The 18,928-nt window shown below is 33.7% G+C and overlaps 1 protein-coding gene across 2 annotated transcripts in view; it reads right to left on the minus strand.

Moving 5' to 3' along the window:
• Positions 1–18,928, minus strand: part of KHDRBS2 (KH RNA binding domain containing, signal transduction associated 2) — a 591,209-nt gene that overhangs the window by 40,828 nt on the left and 531,453 nt on the right. For both annotated transcript variants that reach the window (XM_047859593.1, XM_047859594.1), the window contains one exon: positions 4,431–4,513. In XM_047859593.1, the coding sequence (XP_047715549.1) occupies positions 4,431–4,513 (83 nt within the window). The remainder of the gene's footprint in view (positions 1–4,430; positions 4,514–18,928) is intronic.

The following is an 18,928-nucleotide window of genomic DNA, read 5'->3' on the forward strand; positions in this document are numbered from 1 at the left end:
TCTCATAGACACAGAGCAAGAGAAAAAGATGGTCCAAGACCCGTGATATCATCGTCCTCTTTACCAGTCCTTAATATGTCATTTATGTTGAGCTGCCTCCTAAGGAATCTTCAGAGAAGTCCCTTTTCTGATCCGTTTGAAAATTTCCAGAACTAACGACACCTTACAAGACAACTGGGGATTAATTAAAGTTGTTATAGCTTCTGAACTCCAGGTGAACCTTTCTAGTGTGTTACCTTGTGAACTTCCCTTAGACTCTCTATTGAAGATGATATAATTACTCCATTTAGGTACCTGCCAGATTCTACTCTATAATTTCTACAAATTCTGTATTCACCTGTGCCGACTAGTCATTTAAAGACCACTTTCTGTAAAGATTTTTATTTTTTTATATCAATTCTGCTAAGTCACACATAATTCGCTATTTTGCTTTCAGATTCTAAATTGGAATTTCTTCTAATTTTGGCCATGACAGTGCCAAAATAATATTCACATTGTTTATAAATGATGGAGATGTTTTATGCTCATATATTTCTCTTTGGTCAACTTTAGAAACTTTCTCCATTTTCCTCCATAAATCCAAATCATAATTTTAAAAGTCCAATTAAAGAGCCACCACTTTAAAGAGAAATAGTTCTATACTGATTCTTATAAAAATAAACTTTCTCTCACTTATAAGTTCTAATACTTGGTTACTCTATAGTTGTTTCACTTATAATATAGTTATTTTAATATATACACAGCTCACAAATGACTCTTCAAACAAATTGTTAGGGGCAAATATTAAAATATAATTAAAAATTTCAAAAAATAAGTGTTGTCACTGCATGGCAAGTATACTCTCTGACACATATAATCATTTAATAAGTTCTTATCTAACTAAACTGTTAATATTCCCTTCTGCTGGCATAGTTGGATTGATAGAAATAATCTAAATATAGGAATTTAATAGATCATGTCATGAATTTTCTCAGTGTTTATCCATTTCTATTACAAATTGGTACTATATTTAAAAATTCTTCCTCACAGAGTTTTCTGAAATGACATTATTAATTTCATTCATTCATTAATGCATTCATTTATTTTTTGTTCATTTATTAAACAAATCTCTACTGAGAACCTCTAGTGTGCCAGATACTCTACCAATATCAAGGATATGTTTTGACCAAAATAGATATTTTATAATTACTGTATCATAGAATATTAGTATCATTTTAATTAAGTTCATGATCTGTTTTCTTTATCACTTCTGGTTAAACACTAAGATATCTCAGAAATATATAAATATTTTGTCAATAAATGTATTACATAGAATCTTGCATGTTGTATTCTCCTTTGAGGGGAGAGGCTCTATTTTTTTTTAAGTTTATTTCTATATTTTGAGATAAAGAGAGAGATAGGGACAGAGAGAAAAAGGGAGGGAGAGAATCCCAAGTAGGCTCTGTGCTGAGAGTGTGGAGCTTGATGTGGGGCTGAAACCCACAAGCCATAAGATTACGACCTGAGCCAAAACCAAGACACTTAAGTGATGGGGTCACCCAGGCACCCCAAGAGGCTCTTATTTTGTATCTTAACAGTGTAGGTAGGCATTAGGTCTGACATTCATGTATTCAACAATCATCTATTCAGTAATACCCTATGAAAGACTCAACACTAGATACTGTGAGGGACATGAAGGTATGAGACAAAGATTCTAGGAAAGTAGTAAAAGTGATAAGTAAAATGTAAGACAGAGAGAGAAAGTGCCATAGAGAAATAAATGTATGGTGCTGATAGAGCAAAACCAGGTTATTCCCAAATAAAGGATTAAGAAAAACTTTTTTGGAAGAGTTGGCTTTGAGCAGCACCCACGAGGATGGGATGAATTTAGCCATAGGAAGTGGAATAGATAGGAAAGGGAAAAAAGAAGATAGCAGAAGTGCATAGAAAATATATTTTTACATATAAATTATAGTTCATTAAGAGAAATTTTTTCTGAAATTATTCTATTACTTTTTATGCATACTTAGTTCAATTCTTCTAACATTCACTTTTTAGGTGTTCAAAAATAAGTTATTCTAATCCCCAAATTTTCTTCCTTGTGTCTTAGGGTCAGTTAAGCACATTTAAGTCTCACCAGAGAAAGATGCAGAAAGTCTCTCACTTTCAGAAAATTATTTCAAAATCTCTATCAGCTGAATGTAGCTCTATAGAGCTAAATCAAGAAATTATTTTACTCTGTTCTAGTTGTGTTTTTAGTGAGTGGTAATTGTTTTTTCTACTAAATCATTTCTGAAACAAGCTATAGAACTTTATTACTACCATTTTTATGCACTAATATACAAGAATGAGCTAATAATTTGACTGAAAATATTAGCAGATGCTATATATATATACAGCCAGTTTGCATACAATATTCAGTGTCTGTAACATGATGCAAAACTTTCCCCCATCCTAAATAATTGTGCTGTGTTTCAATATGCAATTGGGACAATTAAGATATCACCCATAATATAAACCCTTAGCTCATGATAGCCCTTCTATTTCACATACTTTGAATTAACCAATTACTCAAAATTGAAGATGGTCATTTCTATAATGATATGTTATGCTTAGCTTTAAAAGTATCAGTTCACACTCATCTTTTTCCTAATTGCCCACAATATTCTAAGTAGAATTTCCCTTCATGCCTTTCACTATGTTGTCCTTCAGACCATACAAAATGCACCTTATGCAGTACATGTAGATTTCCTCCACTCCACAATGACCTTAAAGTTGTTTCTTTCTTTGTCACCTCCCCTCCAAATATTACTTAATGAAGCATCCAGATCTCTGTGAGTCCCACTAAAGTTCATCAATAAATGGACAATGCTATGATTTTGCAACAATTAATTTATTGGTTCCCATCAATTATATGTAGTGAAGAATTACTTAACTGTCATATGGACTCCTCCTACTTTCCCATGATAATTGTAACTTTTTTTTTCAGAAAAATATTTAGAAGATTGATTTTTCTAAGAATGAATTTGTTAATGCCAATTTTTTTTACATAACTGAAAAAAAAAGTAAAACAGAAACAACCTATATGTCCTTCAACCCATGAATGAAGTAACTATAGCACATCCTAACAATGAAGCACTACATAGTAATGAAAAGGAAGAGAAATTTGATACATGTAAAAACATAAAATAAATATCAAATACATCATGCTAAGTAAAGAAGCCAGACCCAAAGCCTACATATTGTATCACTTCTACTTAAATGACATTCTAGAAAAGTCAAAAGTGTAATGGCAAAAAACTGATTGTGGTTTCCAGGGCCTAGGAAAAGTTGGCTGTACAGAGCCATAAAAAAACATTTGGGGCTGACTAAATTGCCCTATAACTTAAGTTTGATGTTGGTCACTTGATAGTTTGCATTTGCCAAACTCATACAAACTCTGTACACTAAATGGGCAAAGTTTAATGTATGTAAATACTACCTCAAAAAAATGACTTTAAAGAAGTAAAAATCCATTGATATTTCAAATTTAATCAATCTAAAGAGATATAGTCAATAATGATTTAGAGATCCATCAAAATTGGAAAGAAATTATTCATTCCATAAGATGTTTTACAAATTTTCCCTTTTCAGAGCACTAAAAGCATTCCTGTATCTTTTGTTTTACAAATAAAAATTACAGGGTGACTGGTGGCTCAGCTGGTTAAACATCTGACTCTTGATTTCAAAAGTTCATGTAAGCTCAGTTCATGATCTTACAGTTCTTGAGATCAAGCCCCACATCTGGCTCTGCTCTAATTGCACAGAGCCTGCTTGGGATTCTCTCTCTCCCTCTCTCTCTGCCCCTCCCCTGCTGGCATGCATGCTCTTTCTCTTTCAAATAAATACATAAATATTTTTTAAAAATTACATTTAGGAGGAAAAAGCTCCATTGAGCAAGTGCTTTGTGTTTCATTGTTGTGTTAATTATGAATTTACTAAAATAATTTCTAAAACAGTATTTTGTTACATAAAACTTATTTAATGAGTTTTACTGGTTATGATAATCACCTAGTCTTAAAATAACACACTATTATTTTTAAAAATTTTTTGAGAGACAGAGAGGACGCACGCATGCAAATGAGTTGGGGAGGGGCAGACAGAGGGAGAGGGAGAATCCCTAGCAGGCTCGATCTCAGAAACCCTGAGATCCTATCTGGAGCTTAAATCAAGAGTCCGTCGCTGAACTGACTGAGCCACCAAGTCTTCCCAACACACTACCATTATTAACAATTGCTAGATTATTTTCTTTTACCTCAGTCTAGTAAGCAATTTAGTAATTTAGAGAGACAATGGAGAAAAACCACTGCTAGAAACTCTCACATAATATAACTGGTACTCTGATACAAGAAACAAAATAGCAGGATTAGAAATAATCCTGACAAGGATGCTTTAGACAGCAAATGCCTTACCTTTGCGTTTGGGTGGCATAGCTGTTATCATAAGTCTCATAGGTCTGGTCATCATATTCACCCCCGTAGCCATCATCATACCCCTGAGGCAGAAAATGGTAGAGAGACCTATTAGCAATCAACTTGATTAACTTTGGTCTGTTTTTGCTTAATGAGATTTTATATAATGTGACCTTAATTTAGTTTTTATGTTTGCTTAGTTACTCTGCATCAGATTTTACTAGATGAACAATTTTTTTCATAACCTTGAATAATATTTCATGGATCAGAATATGTTTAATAATTGGACTCAGCACATCATTGAAGTAGCAATACCTGCTCTAGGATTTATCCAGAATTTTGATCAGTAGTACTGAATAAAATGAATGAAAAATAAATTTTTTTTGAAAATATTATAGGTGGATAGTGTGCTAACATAATGGTGGTTTTATTTTTTACAGCCCCACTGGGAGTTTTTTTTTTTCTTACCCTATAAAAACGGGATCCCTAAATTGTGATCAACTTGCAGTGAGAAAATGATAGTCATCATTGCAAAACAAACAAAAAGAATAAAGGGAGGGGGAAGAAAAAGGAAAGAAGATGGAAAAGGAAGGGAAGAAGGGAAGATGAGAAGGAAGAGAAGGAAGAAAGAAAGGGATGGAAGGAGAGAGGGAGGATAGAGGGAAGGAAGGGAAGAGGAAAAAAAAAGAAGGACCATTTATTTTGCTGTGCATTCTATACTTTTTAAGTCTCATAAACAAAATGATGTTGGTGGTGAGTCTTATTATCTAACTAAAATGGTATCAAAGCTAAGGCAGACTTGTCATTGCAGAATGTGAAAGCAAGCTAGCAGTTATCCGATCACTTAGTGAGAGATTTAGTTTTATTTCCCTTTGTAGTCACATCCACCTGGACTATTCCCTACTTCTGAAAAAACCTCTGGTTTTTCTGCTTCTGGACCTTTGCTGGTATGTCTCTTTCCCTGGAATGCATTTCCAACCCATCCCACAAGTTCATAACTTCATTTCAGTCTGGAGGATTATAAATCTCTCTATTGTGTTCAGAAACTTAAAAAATGTGTGGATATGAAAGTTTCTACTTCAATCTTGACTAAGATCATTGATCCCATTTAATCAGAAAACTAATAATTTTCATGAATTTAAGAAAGTTTTAAAAATATTATGACTTCTCCATCTGGTTTACTGTTTATATAATGCTATTATTTATAAATGGGGTTTTCGGAGTCTGACTTCAATTTCTTTTATTTTTCCACTTATGGTTTCCATCTCATCATATTTTTGCTCTGCAGTATGCAATAGTTTCTCCAGTTGATCTTTGAATATTCTAATTAGATTCCTATTGAATTAAAAAATTAAATATTTGGAAGTTAATTTTAACATATAAGATTATTTAAAAATAATACTAAAGGGTTTATGGCCAAAAAACAGCACTTCCTTGTCCCTCTCTAACCCCTGGTTCTCTTTAAGTTTTTTTCATCTATTATTTTAGTATTAATTTTTGTGTTATTAAGTAATATGGTTAAATTAACATTCCTTGATTTATGAATTTTGACTATTTCCTATTGGCTAGCCCTTCAGGTTGTAAAGGATTTAGTTCTGTTATAGACTCTTCCCCATATTTTCCCTACACATTAACATAGTTTTCATCATAACTTTCGTTAGTCAATATCTACATTATCATTAAATAACAATAAATATTATTCACTAAGATTCCAAATAGATTAACACACTTATTTTTTTATTCTCACATACTTTTTGTTTTTCCTAATGTTAATAATTCCTCATTCATTTTATTATTTTCTTGATTTTCTATATAATTCAAATTATTTGTTTTTAATTATCCCAACAGTTATATCAAACTAGCAATCATATTTTAAAATATTCAACAATACCAGATAATCTATCATTTTGTTTTGTGTTACCTGGAGAGTCTCTCTCACAAGGCCAATTTATTGCACTCTGGTCTGGACTGAGAGCAGAGTGGTTTTCCTAAGGACCACCCCCCCACCACCACCACCACCACTGTTTGTATATGAAATCTTTTACCAAATTCCATTTTCACTAGTTCTCTTTTCTTCCTGAAATATCTCTTTCAGTAACTTTTACTAAGTGGTATATTGGAAAGTGATACTTATTCTTTCTCTCTCTTTCTCTCTATCCATTCTGGATATCTGATATTTCATCCCTAAATACTTCAGCTTGGATCTCCTGAGTATAAGGATATTCTCCTACATAAATACAATGGTATTATTCCCACCAAAAACACTCCTAATAATCCCCAATATCATTTACTGTGCAGTCCATAGTCAAAATTTTGCTATCGTCAAAAACATCTTTTACAGCTACCTTTTAAAAATCAGAATCCAATCAAGATTTGTGAATTGCATTTGGTTATTATGTCTGCTTAGTATTTTTAGAACTAATGTAGTCCTCCAGGTTTTTTGTTAAGTTTTTATTTAAATTCCAGTTAGTTAACATACAGTGTAATATTAGTTTCAGGTGTACAATATAGTGTATCAATACTTCCATACAACACCCAGTGCTCATTACAGCAAGTACCCTCCTTAATCCTCGTCACCTAATTTACACATCTACCCCCCCACCCCCAACCTCAGGGGTGAATTAACAGTCTGTTTGTTTCTTGGTTTGCCTACCTCTCTTTGTTTTCTCCCTGGTTTGCCTCCCTCTCTTCCCCCCCCCCCTTTGCTGGTTTGTTTTGTTTCTTAAATTCAACATATGAGTGAAATCATAGTATCTGTCTTTCTTTGACTTATTTCACTTAGCATAATACTCTGTAGCTCCATCCATGTCATTGCAAATGGCAGGATTTCATTCTTTTTTTATGGCTGAGTAATATCCCCCCCATATAGATTATATATAAATATACATATATATATATATGTATATATATACACACACACCATTATATATATATATATATATATATATATATATATATATATATATATATCTGTTATTTATCCATTCATCAGTTGATGGAACTTAGGCTGATTCCATAATGGTACATAATGGCTGTACATAATGGTGTTATAATATCAGGCTGAATGTATCCCTTCTAATTAGTATTTTTGTATCCTTTGATAAATACCTAATAGTGTGATTGCTGGATCATAGGGTTGTTTTCTATTCTTAACTTTTTGAGGAACCTCTATACTGTTCTCCAGAGTGGTTGTACCAGTTTGCATTCCCACCAACAGTGTAAGAGAGTTCTCCTTTCCTGCATCCTTGTCAACACCTGTTGTTTCCTGTGTTGTTAACTTTAGCCATTCTGACAGGTGTGAGGTGATATTCATGGTGATTTTGATTTGTACTTCCTGACAATGAGTGATTTTCAGCATCTTTTCATGTGTCTGTTAGCTGTCTGGAGGTCTTCCTTGGAAAAATGTCTATTCATGTCTTCTGCCCATTTCTGCCTATTTATTTTATGGGGGTTAAGTTTGAGAAGTTCTTTATAGAGTTTGGATACTAACCCTTTATCTGATAGGTCATTTGCAAATACCTTCTCCCATTCTGTAGGTTGCCTTTTAGTTTTGTTGATTGTTTCCTTCACCGTGCAAGAAGCTTTTGATCTTGATGTAAACCCAATAGGTTATTTTTGCTGTTTTCCCCATGCTTTAGGAGACATATCTAAGAAAGAAGTTGCTATGGCCAGTGTCAAAGAGGTTATTGCCTGTGCTCTCCTCTAGGATTTTAACTAGACTTCCTAATGTCTCACATTTAGATCTTTAATCCATTTTGAAGTTATTTTTGTGTATGATATAAGGAAGTGGTGCTGCCTTCCAGTTTTCACACCATTTGTTGAAGAGACTGTCTTTTTCCTGTGGGATAGTCTTTTCTGCTTGGTTGCAGATTAATTGGTCATATGGTTGTGAGTTCATTTCTGGGTTTTCTGTTCTGTCCTACTTTATCAATATGTGTGTTTTTATGCCAGTACCATACTGTTTTGATCACTACAGAAATCCAGAATTGTGATGCCCCCAGCTTTGCTCTTCTATGTCAAGATTGCTTTGGGTATTCGGCATCTTTTGTGGTTTCATACAAATTTTAGGATTGTTTCTTCTAGCACTGTGAAAGATGCTGTAATGTTGCAGGATACCAAATCGACATACAGAAATCAGTTGCATTTCTGTGCACTGATGATGAAGCAGCAGAAAGAGAAATTAAGGAATCCGTTCCATTTACAATTGCACAAAAAACCAATACTATACCTAGGAACAAATCTAACCAAAAGGTGAAGGACTTGTATTCTGAAAACTATAAAACACTGATGAAATAAATTGAACATGACACAAAGAAATGGCAAGTCACTCCATGTTCATGTGTTGGAAGACCAAATATTGTTCAAATGTCTATACTACCCAAATCAATCTACACATTTAATGCAATCCCTATCAAACTCCTCCAGACTTTTATTGGTTTCCATTACACTGCCTTTTTGAGTTGTCTAGACCAATTATTTGTAGACTGTCTCACATTCTGAACTTGTTTGATTATTCTCATAATTACATTTTGCTTCAATATTTTGGAAAGGATACTACATATGTGATATTGTTGGCATATTGGACATTTATCTGGTTTAGATTTTTAAATTCTAATCCCACACTGGATCAGGTAACTGAGTGTAGAAGTTTAGACTGAAAAATGATTTTCAATCAGAATTTTTGAGAGCTTTGATTCAGTGTTTTCATCACTACATATTGGTGCTGAGAATTCCTGCTACTTGCATGTGACCTAGTTTTATTTTATTTCATTTCACTTTTTTTCTTTCCTTTATGGATGCTTTTACAAAGTTTACCTCTAGCATTCTGAAATTTTATAATGCTGTGCCTGTATGTGTGTATCTCTTTTCATTCAGTATGCTGGGTACTCAATGAGCTCTTTCAATTCTGGGAGCTTATATTCTCCAGTTCTGGCAAATACCATTGTACTTTTGTTCTCTCTTTCTAGTACTCTTATTAGTGAGATATTGGATCGTCTGCATTGGTGCTTTATTTTTACCTTTGTGTCTTATGTAATATCTCTTATTCTTTTTTTTTTTTTACTTAATAGGAGAATTCTATAAATTAATCTTCCAGCCATCCTATAAAATATATAGTTTTATTTACACAGCCATACCTCACCAACACACATGCATATATACACACACATTAGCAACCATTAGAGTGTGGACATGAGGTTCCTGTGTTCTCAGGTGACGTTTAGGCATCCTTATTCTCAATTCAAGGCTTCATCTCCCCTTGGGTGGAACAACAGTTAACATCATAGCTGGGATTTCCCATAGCTGCAACAGACAATTGAGCTTTCTGTCTTGGGGATCATGAGGTCAGTAACTAGGGGATTAATTGAATTTGCCACAGGTGTTTCAGGGACTGCACCATCTTTTCAAGCATCCATGCTATTGTTCTCCATCAAGATTATAAAAATATGGCTTCATTCACCCTCCTTTGTTACTCAGGACTCACGAGCTCTGATTCCATGAGGAACAAGCAAACAAGTGAGTTTTGTTTTGTTTAGTTCCATTTTGTTGTTGTGTTTGTGTCCCAAACTAGAAGAGCCAAGGAGGGGGCAAGTACATGTCTTCAGAGTTTCTAACCCCTAAACTTCTTCTGCTTTTCTTGTTTCTATCTGTTGAAATGCTACTGATGTCTAAAAGTTATTATATGATCTTTAGGAAAATTTTCCTGCTTCTTTCAAGCTTATGGTAACGCTCTATTCTCCGAATTCTATTTTTTATGTTTATTTATTTATTTTGAGAGAGAGAGAGAGAGACAGAGAGCATGAGCGGAGGAGGGACAGAGAGAGACACAGAATCCAAAGCAGACTTCAGGCTCTGAACTGTCAACACAGAGCCAACATGGGGCCTGAACCCACAAACCGTGAGATCTTGACCTAAGCTGAAGTTGGACGCATAACTGAGCCACCCAGAGGCCTGTATTCTCTGAATTCTAATAGCCTGTTGTTTTTATCTCATCAGTACTTAGGATATATTATATGTACAGTACTAAATATATACTGTATATTTATTTTTACAATTTTATTTTATTTTTTTTTAGAATTGAAGCTCCTGAAAAGCATGGATTCTATCATAATTTAATCACTTTTTTAGATACCCTATGGTGCTTAGCATAGTTTATTCCATAGAGTATTTGCTCAATAAATATGTATTGAACTGTTAAATTAGCACAAAGGAGAGTATTCTCATCTATCACCACTAAAAGAGAAATATTTCAAATGATGATTACACAGTAGTATTATCTCTGTTTATGAAGAATAGCTTTACCATTTAGTTTGTGGAAGACTAATACATTTTCCCTCCTCACTTACACTTTTCTTTATTTTTTTAAGTCTTACACAGAAAATCCATAGAATATATAGAGATCTTTCCTGGCAACCCACAACTTCATAAAATATATGGTATAGTAGTCCCCAAATAATTCTCCTTACTGTAAAAGAGAAAGTACATGTGGATACTTGTATATAATCTATTTTTGTTTTCTAACACTTGATATAAGTATTTATGTAATTTTCTTAGGACAAGTAAAATTATGGATCATGCTGGTAATGTTCTGAGATAAATCAGTAAAATAGACATGCACCCTAAAAAGTCAGTTGGTATCCGCAAGAGATTCAAATTAAATATGAATATTCAACTAAGAAATAAAAAACATTTTTCCCATTTTTGCCCTACTGTTTCTGCTGTTTCCTTTGAAGAAATTGCTATCTTATGTCTCAGCCTATTCACACATTTCTACTAAAAAACTAAGACTCTTTCAGATGCTACTTAAGTTATCAGGGTGTCAGAGTAGCATTTCCTACATTTCCTACTGGTGTCCCAGTAAAAGCAAAAACACTTCCTAAATTAAAAGTTTTAACTTTGGGGGCACCTGGGTAGCTCAGTCAACTGACTGAGCATGACTTCAGCTCAGGTCATGATCTCACGGTTGGTTCATGAATTTGAGCCCCACATCAGGCTCTGTGCTGACAGCTCAGAGCCTGGAACCTGCTTTGGATTCTGTGTCTTCTCCTCTCTCTTCCCTCCCCTGCTCATGCTCATGCTCTGTCTCTCTCAAAAAATAAATAAACATTAAAAAAGGTTTTAACTTTATTTTCTTCTAGCTGACAACAGATGATTTGGCATCTATCACAAAAAAACCAAAATGCCCAAAGAAAAAAGATTCATTTTTTTCTGGAACATGGTCATGAAGAATATCTCTTCTATGAGATATAGAATTCCTTCATATTTGTGAAATTATAAGTTGTTCAGTTTTCTGTTCTTTGAACCAAATAAAAGCAGATCCTTAGAAAATACAGTCTTGACTGTTTTCCAGATCCTCACCATGTCCTCTACTATTTGCTTATGTTACAATGTGAAGTGTAGCCAGACAGGAAGGCCTGAGCGCTAAAAGGAGATGATGATTTCTTCATAGTTTCTTATGAATTATAGGTCTCATTATACATACACTCTATGAGTACTGGCTAAAGCAGCATACAGGACAGATGTGTATTACTATAAATACATAGCTGTACAAAGCCAGCCCTTTTCAAATCTGCTTTGAAAAATACACTTCTCTGCCTTATTATGTTACTAATTTTTCAATTTGATTTGAACACTCCATCTTGAACTATGATTTCTGCACCAATTTTGGGTTTTCAAATGTAAGTACTATTAGCTCTCCATATAAGCTTAAAATAATAGTAATTCACCAGACTTTGTATCAGCTACTGAATTTATTATCCAGGCAATAAAGATAGAAAAACAAGACCTAATTCCTGTCTTTGAGAGGTTCTCAGCCTGTGGTGTTCTGATAAATGATTAACAAATGGCTCTTCAAAAAATTGCATGTATGTGTTTATGTGTGTGGTGTGTGTGTGTATGTACATAATTTCACTGTAAATTTTACTGACATAAGCACACATTTTACAAATAAAAATCAAATTTATAAATATGTATAATGTCTAAATTACATTTATACTCTAAGATTATGTATTTTATATTAAAGTTTATAGCACAGAACTTATAGATAAAATATATAAGTTTTATACACATACAACTTCAGTGTGACATGCTATCTCTTGTAAAATAAGTTTTATAATTCTGCTATTGCAGTGATACCACAATAAATCACAACATAGATAAAACGTGATTACTTCTTTTTTCAAGATACTCTATGAACATTAATTAGCATAAATACAAAGAAAATACACCTGGGAACATCCTAATAAAACTGCTGAAAATTGAAATTTTAAAAGCACCAGGAAAAACTGGTACATTATCCCTAGAGTGCAACAAAGCAGAAGGAATTCAAGATAGAAGAGATATTCTTCATGACCATGTTCCAGAAAAAAATGAATCTTTTTTCTTTGGGCATTTTGGTTTTTTTGTGAGAGATGCCAAATCATCTGTTGGGAAAAATTCTGAAGGGAGAAGACATTGGAATGGTGTCTCCTACATATTACTGTCTTATTCAGCAAGTAAGACTCCTCTATATCCATGAACATTATAATGCTGACATAAATGTCACTTGAAATTTTCATTAATGTTGGCAAGTAAAATGAAAGGAAAACCTCAACTATGTATGTCAGAACTTTACTCATTTGTCAGTTATGTGAGCAGCTCTGTTCTAAATTGGACCATGGTTTTCATATACCAGGAAGAACATTTCCTCAAGTTTGTGTTTTGGTCACAATGTAAAGGCTATAGGCATAACAAATTTTAGTTTATTTTTTTAAGTTTTTTTTTTTTTTGAGAGAGAGATTGTGTGCACACACACATACACACTTGGACGCACATGCTGACGAGGGGCAGAGAAAGAGGGAGAGAGAATCCCAACCAGGCTCTGTGCTGTTAGCACTGAGTCTGACTTGCGGCTTGAACTCAAGAACTGTGAGACCATGACCTGAATTGAAATCAAGAGTCCAATTTGACAATAAATTTCATATATTGAAAAAAAAAAAGAAAAGAAATCAAGAGTCAGAAGCTTAACCCAACTGAGCCATCCAGACATCCACCATAACACAATTTTAAGTTAAATCTGTATTATTCATTTTTTCTCCATAGTTTCTTAAATCCAAATAATCAACATAATAAAAGATCAAGTCCTGGCTTTTAGAATTTACTGGTACTATGGTATAAATACTTATACTATGGGTGATGTCAAGCTATTAGCATGAAAAACAACAAATTTGGGAAGAGATAAACAGTAATACACTATTATATATTATTTCCACCATACAAAAATAACAGACATAAATAATCTAGAGCATAGATTGTAACAAAGTAATCACATATTGATGAAAATATTAACTATCTCTGTCTTTAATAATTTTTTTAATGTTTATTTTTTGAGACAGACAGAGAGAGAGAGAGCATGAGCAGAGGAGGGGCAGAGAGAGAGGGAGACACAGATTCTGAATCAGGCTCCAGGCTCCAAGCTTTCAGCACAGAGCCCAATGCAGGGCTGGAACCCACGAACTGTGAGATTATGACCTGAGCCGAAGTTGTACGCTTAACCAACTGAGCCACCCAGGAACCCCTAATTTAATTTTTAATAATAGCTCTGTTTAACAACCAATTCACAAAGTCCCTAAAAATTTTACACAGGGTCTTGTGAGCTAGCACAAGTCAGTTGTAGCATGCCACTGCTCTTGGCCTACTGTAGGAGGCATGACACCATAAAATGCATGACACCATAAAATGCATAAAATGCATAAAACCATAGAATGCATGACACCATAAAAGAAAGTACTGTGTTTGGTGAACTGCTAGTAGTTGGATCTAACTAAAGCAGAAAATATCTATGAAATGGTAGGCAAGTCTGGTTAAAGAAATAGAAGGAGTAAAGTTTGAAATTCTTCCTATGATATGGTAAGGAGTTTATTTGTATCCTGTAGAGAAGGAAGCCATGGAAAGTTTTCAAGCAGTGGAATGACAAAATATACATCTGCATTTTGTAACCTACTTTTTTGACTCTTAAAAATGCCAAGTCTTTTGGGACTAGGCTCCATTTTCCCCCTCTATTTTCTTGAATATGTTAATCATAGTTACTGAAAATCCCCTGGATGACAACTCCAACATTTGAATCATCAGTGCCTTTATTTTTTCCCCTTGGTTTGTATTGAATTGATACTGTTTCTAACAATGTCTTGTAATCTTTCAGTGAACTCTCCTCAATACTGTGTACGGAAACTTGAGAAAGCTTTGGCTGACACTATTTCCTTCCAAAGGAGATTAAATGTTCCTCTGGTAGGCAGTTAGAAAACCTGCAGATGACCTTGATGTCATGCGAGTTGGTTTCAGGTAGGTGGACCAAGGGGGTTGAGGCTTAGGTAGTCTGGACTACAAATAGAGCTCTGGAAGTCATCAACAGATAGATGACCATTGAAATAACAACCACCAGAGTATCTACTGAGATGAAAAGCTTAGGCTACTTCATGTTCTACATGAACAGGGTGTTATAAGCCCCACTCCTCTCTTTAATTGGTCTTCATCTCACTAGGAAATGAAGGCAAAACACCCAGTATAATAAATATAATCATGTTTTCTACCAGAAGAACCCACACTAAAAAGAAGATCAGTCTTGATTTAATAGAAAGATGTTATTTGTTTAAAATCCTGTTGTAAAAGATGCCCACACCGATGTGTTTTCTTAACATTGACCTGTACCTATGAGAATCTCTGGCTGTCCCTGTGTGCACATTACTGCCCCCACAGACACCAAACCAAAACATTTTGACAATAAGGGAAACATAAATAGATTATATATTGAATTTCCTCTATATAGAGAGATTTTTCTAATCAGCACTCATTTATGGAATTTCTGAAGATTTCTTATAAGTCAAAAAGGGACTCATCATTCAAAAATAGTTGAGACCATCTCAGAGCATAGTTTAGGCATGCATAAATTTGTTTCCAAAATATTAAATTCTGTTACTGACAGTGTGGTTAATGATTATTGTAATGAATTTACTTATCTGGAAAGTTAAGTTGGATCATATGAAATTGCCATGTTTGTAGGTCAAAAATGTCAAATATTGGCAATTTCTATAGTTCAACCTAATACTAATATAGAAACTATAAAAATGAACATTTTTTATCAAATAAAGAGAAGCAAAAATGTCTTATTATGCTAGTAAGTTATTGTGACTTCCAGAAGAAAATCATTTGGAAATTTAAATGATACGAAATGTCATCTTCACTCTGTTATATACCCCCACTTTCTCTGAAGACTTTTAAATTTAACAAGCATTAGTGACAGATTTAGCATTTGCTATTATTCTCATTTCAGATTTTATTTTCTGTAAAAGGTCAGTGGATATTAAAAGAAAATAAAAGGAAATAACATTGAATTTTCTAGTACAATTGAGAGAAAAAGAGAATAAAGACAAGCATGCAATCAAGAACCAATAAATATGTTAGAATTAAGTAATTTAATTATTAGGGTCAAGATCATAATTTTGTCACCAAACACTAAAATACTAGGCACAGAAGCAATTTGCAAATGCTGCCCTTTAATGTTATTGAATATAATTAACAGGTCAGATAGGAACTTGACATTTAACTTTCTTTATGAAGTGTGGTTAATTCTTATAAACATATGTTCCTTCTTTAACTTAGTGAGTTAAATCATAAAATGCATAGAATGTCCACTTCATATATGATCTTTTGTTACTATAATAACACTTCTTTATAATTATACAAATTAAAAAAAATATATCATGAAATATTATTAAAACAAAAACTAAACACAGAATCCCAATGTCTTAATAGGTAGTATTCCCACAGGATGTAATGATCAATGCTTATGACAAGTATCTCCTAAATTATGGATTATTTATAATTTCTCATGCTTCTTTTCTTAAAAGTTTTATTTTTATGTGAATATCTCCCTACTGCTTTTTTTTTTTAAATCATGCATTCCCTGTTTGGTGCTGTATAGATGGATTTCTTACAATACAGAAAGGATTTTAATAGTATCTTCCATTTCTTTTTTCCCACTGAAAGAATGGCTGCCTATTAGAGATTGCTGGTTGGTTTGGAGCAGCATGGCTATGGATACCCCCCAACGTGTAGCTTTTGTTACTGATGCAGTAGGTCAGCTCACTCACTCACCGTGGGAAGTCATTATCTCTTCAAAACCATCCTACAGCATAAGGGTCCACATAATCGGTGGGGAGTCACCACACCTAACAGTCTAGTTCTGCAATGAGACAAAACCTTGAATTTTTGGAAAGTTTGCTATGGAAATCAGTGAATAAGTCCCTAATAAGAGCTACTCTATAATACCTTATTTCCTATGTAGATTATGGCTATTAATCAGTTTTCCATATACATGTACACTCAGTATGAAGGTTAGAAATTGCATGTATCTGAAATCTTTGGAAATTAAAAGCTCCCAAAGATCTATAAGACCATCTCTGACAGCTATATGCACATGCATATCTACACTACAAAATTAATCTCTGGGGAGGTTAATTCTGATTTAGATAAGCCCAGTAAAATCAAATAACAAACTTCAGTAGGTACATCTAGAGGTTATGTACATTTCAAGATAAAATTGATAATATCACATTCACGTGAAAAGCATTTGGATTTGTATACAACCAGCATGTATGAGAAGACCCTTAAGTACCAGTACATGAAGTGCTTATACACACAGAACTTCCTTAAAAACCTACATCAACCCTATAAAGTATGTTCTGTACCTTTACACATCCATGTTACACATTAGGAAACAAGTAATTTCATGAGGTCACAGCCCATCAGCAAATGGCCCGGCTAGAATTCAAACCTAGTCTCTGACACTGTCTAGTGCTTAATGTCTATTTATTTTACTAAAAGCCTAATACTGTTAATGGAAAAATATAATTCTCATGACTATTTTAAAATCATTATGAGTATGCAAGTTTTAAATAATAATGAAAATATAGTTTGAGGTTTTAGCTGTTAAAAACATATGGGAAGGGGAGCCTGGTTGGCTTAGTTGGTAGACATGTGACTCTTGATCTCGGGGTTTTGAGTTCGAGGCCCACACTGGGTGTAGAGATTACTTAAAAATAAATTCTTTCAAAGAAAAAACACATGAGGAAATAATTTCAAAACATGCTGGGCTGATAATTTTTTATTATATATTTTAAAAACAGTGTTATATCTTTAAATGTCAATAACCCTGCAGGGTTTGAGATTTTGATCTACTTTTAAGTTAATAAGCTAACCTATTACTGTTTCATGGATGCTGGCAGAAAACATGAGGCAACTAGGGACTTCATTACTCACAGTAGAGTAATAGCCAGAGCTTCATATTGGATTGTGCCTGTAATCCATGCGTCCCACCACCCAGGGGGGCAGTGCAGGTGGAGCCAAGCTGGATTCTTGACAGTCATTGGGCTGCATTACAGGGACGGAGTAGAGAGTTGCAGGGATCTTAAACTAAGCAGAAGCAAACCTGCTCTTTGTCTGTGGGAGGTGTTACCTCATCCCTCAGTGTTTCTTGTTCAAAACAAAGCCCTGAAAAACAGCATGGATAATAGGGCCTTGTATTCTTGGCATGCCCAGGCAGAAAGTGCAAAGGCAGTCAGGGTCCACAGTAGATTGCTTCTCCCAAGAAGAGATAAGCAAAATGCATGAAATCTAGGAGTCCTTTAAAAGTAATGTTTGATATTGAGGAAAGATAGATAGATGATTATATTGTTTCCTTGTTTATTGAATATCTAAAGGCTAGGTTAGCAGCTCATAGTGAGTGCCTTTAATTTTATCTCTTCGGAAAAATTGAAGGTGCTTTCTCCTTTTTTTTTATTCTGCACTTCTTTTGCTTCCTAGACTTCTATAGTGTTTTAACCAAGGGGAATGGTTAAAACAACTGTTTTCTATTACTAGCAATAAACATTGTGAATTGTGACATACAATATCCTAAAACATAGATACACATTTTTAGTGTGACTCCCTGCTTCTTCTGAATATTAAAATTTTCTACCATCCTGGTTTCAAATTAGCTTCTCTTTATTGGCAAGAATGACTGAAAATTAATTTCCAAGATTTTACAAGTTTCAAAGCTATCTATCTATATTTTTGGTGATCAATACTATTAAATGTGGTTTAAGTTTCCAAGTAGGTGATTCTTATACATGAACACATTTTAAAGTTTTCTGATAAAAAAGTATATAATAAACCAAAGTACATCACAAGCTCTAGATTAATAAAAATAGTAATACCTGGTGTTTGGTGAGGACAGACAGAAGTAGTAGCTATTTAAAAAATTCTTCCATGGTTTAATTTAAGTTAGATATCCTGTAATATTTTAGTTATTTTCCATTAGTTATTCCATGAAAAGTTGTTAACTTTATGTTTTTTGAGAGGATTCATTTATTAGTAGGATTCTCCTACTTTATTTTATAAATGCCTTTTATTTTTATTTTATTTTAAATTATCATTTTATTTTAGAAAGAGAGTGTGTGTGTGAGCAGAGGAGAGGGGCAGAGGGA

This window comes from Prionailurus viverrinus, chromosome B2 (genome assembly GCF_022837055.1).
Source record: "Prionailurus viverrinus isolate Anna chromosome B2, UM_Priviv_1.0, whole genome shotgun sequence".
NCBI classification, from domain to species: domain Eukaryota; kingdom Metazoa; phylum Chordata; class Mammalia; order Carnivora; family Felidae; genus Prionailurus; species Prionailurus viverrinus.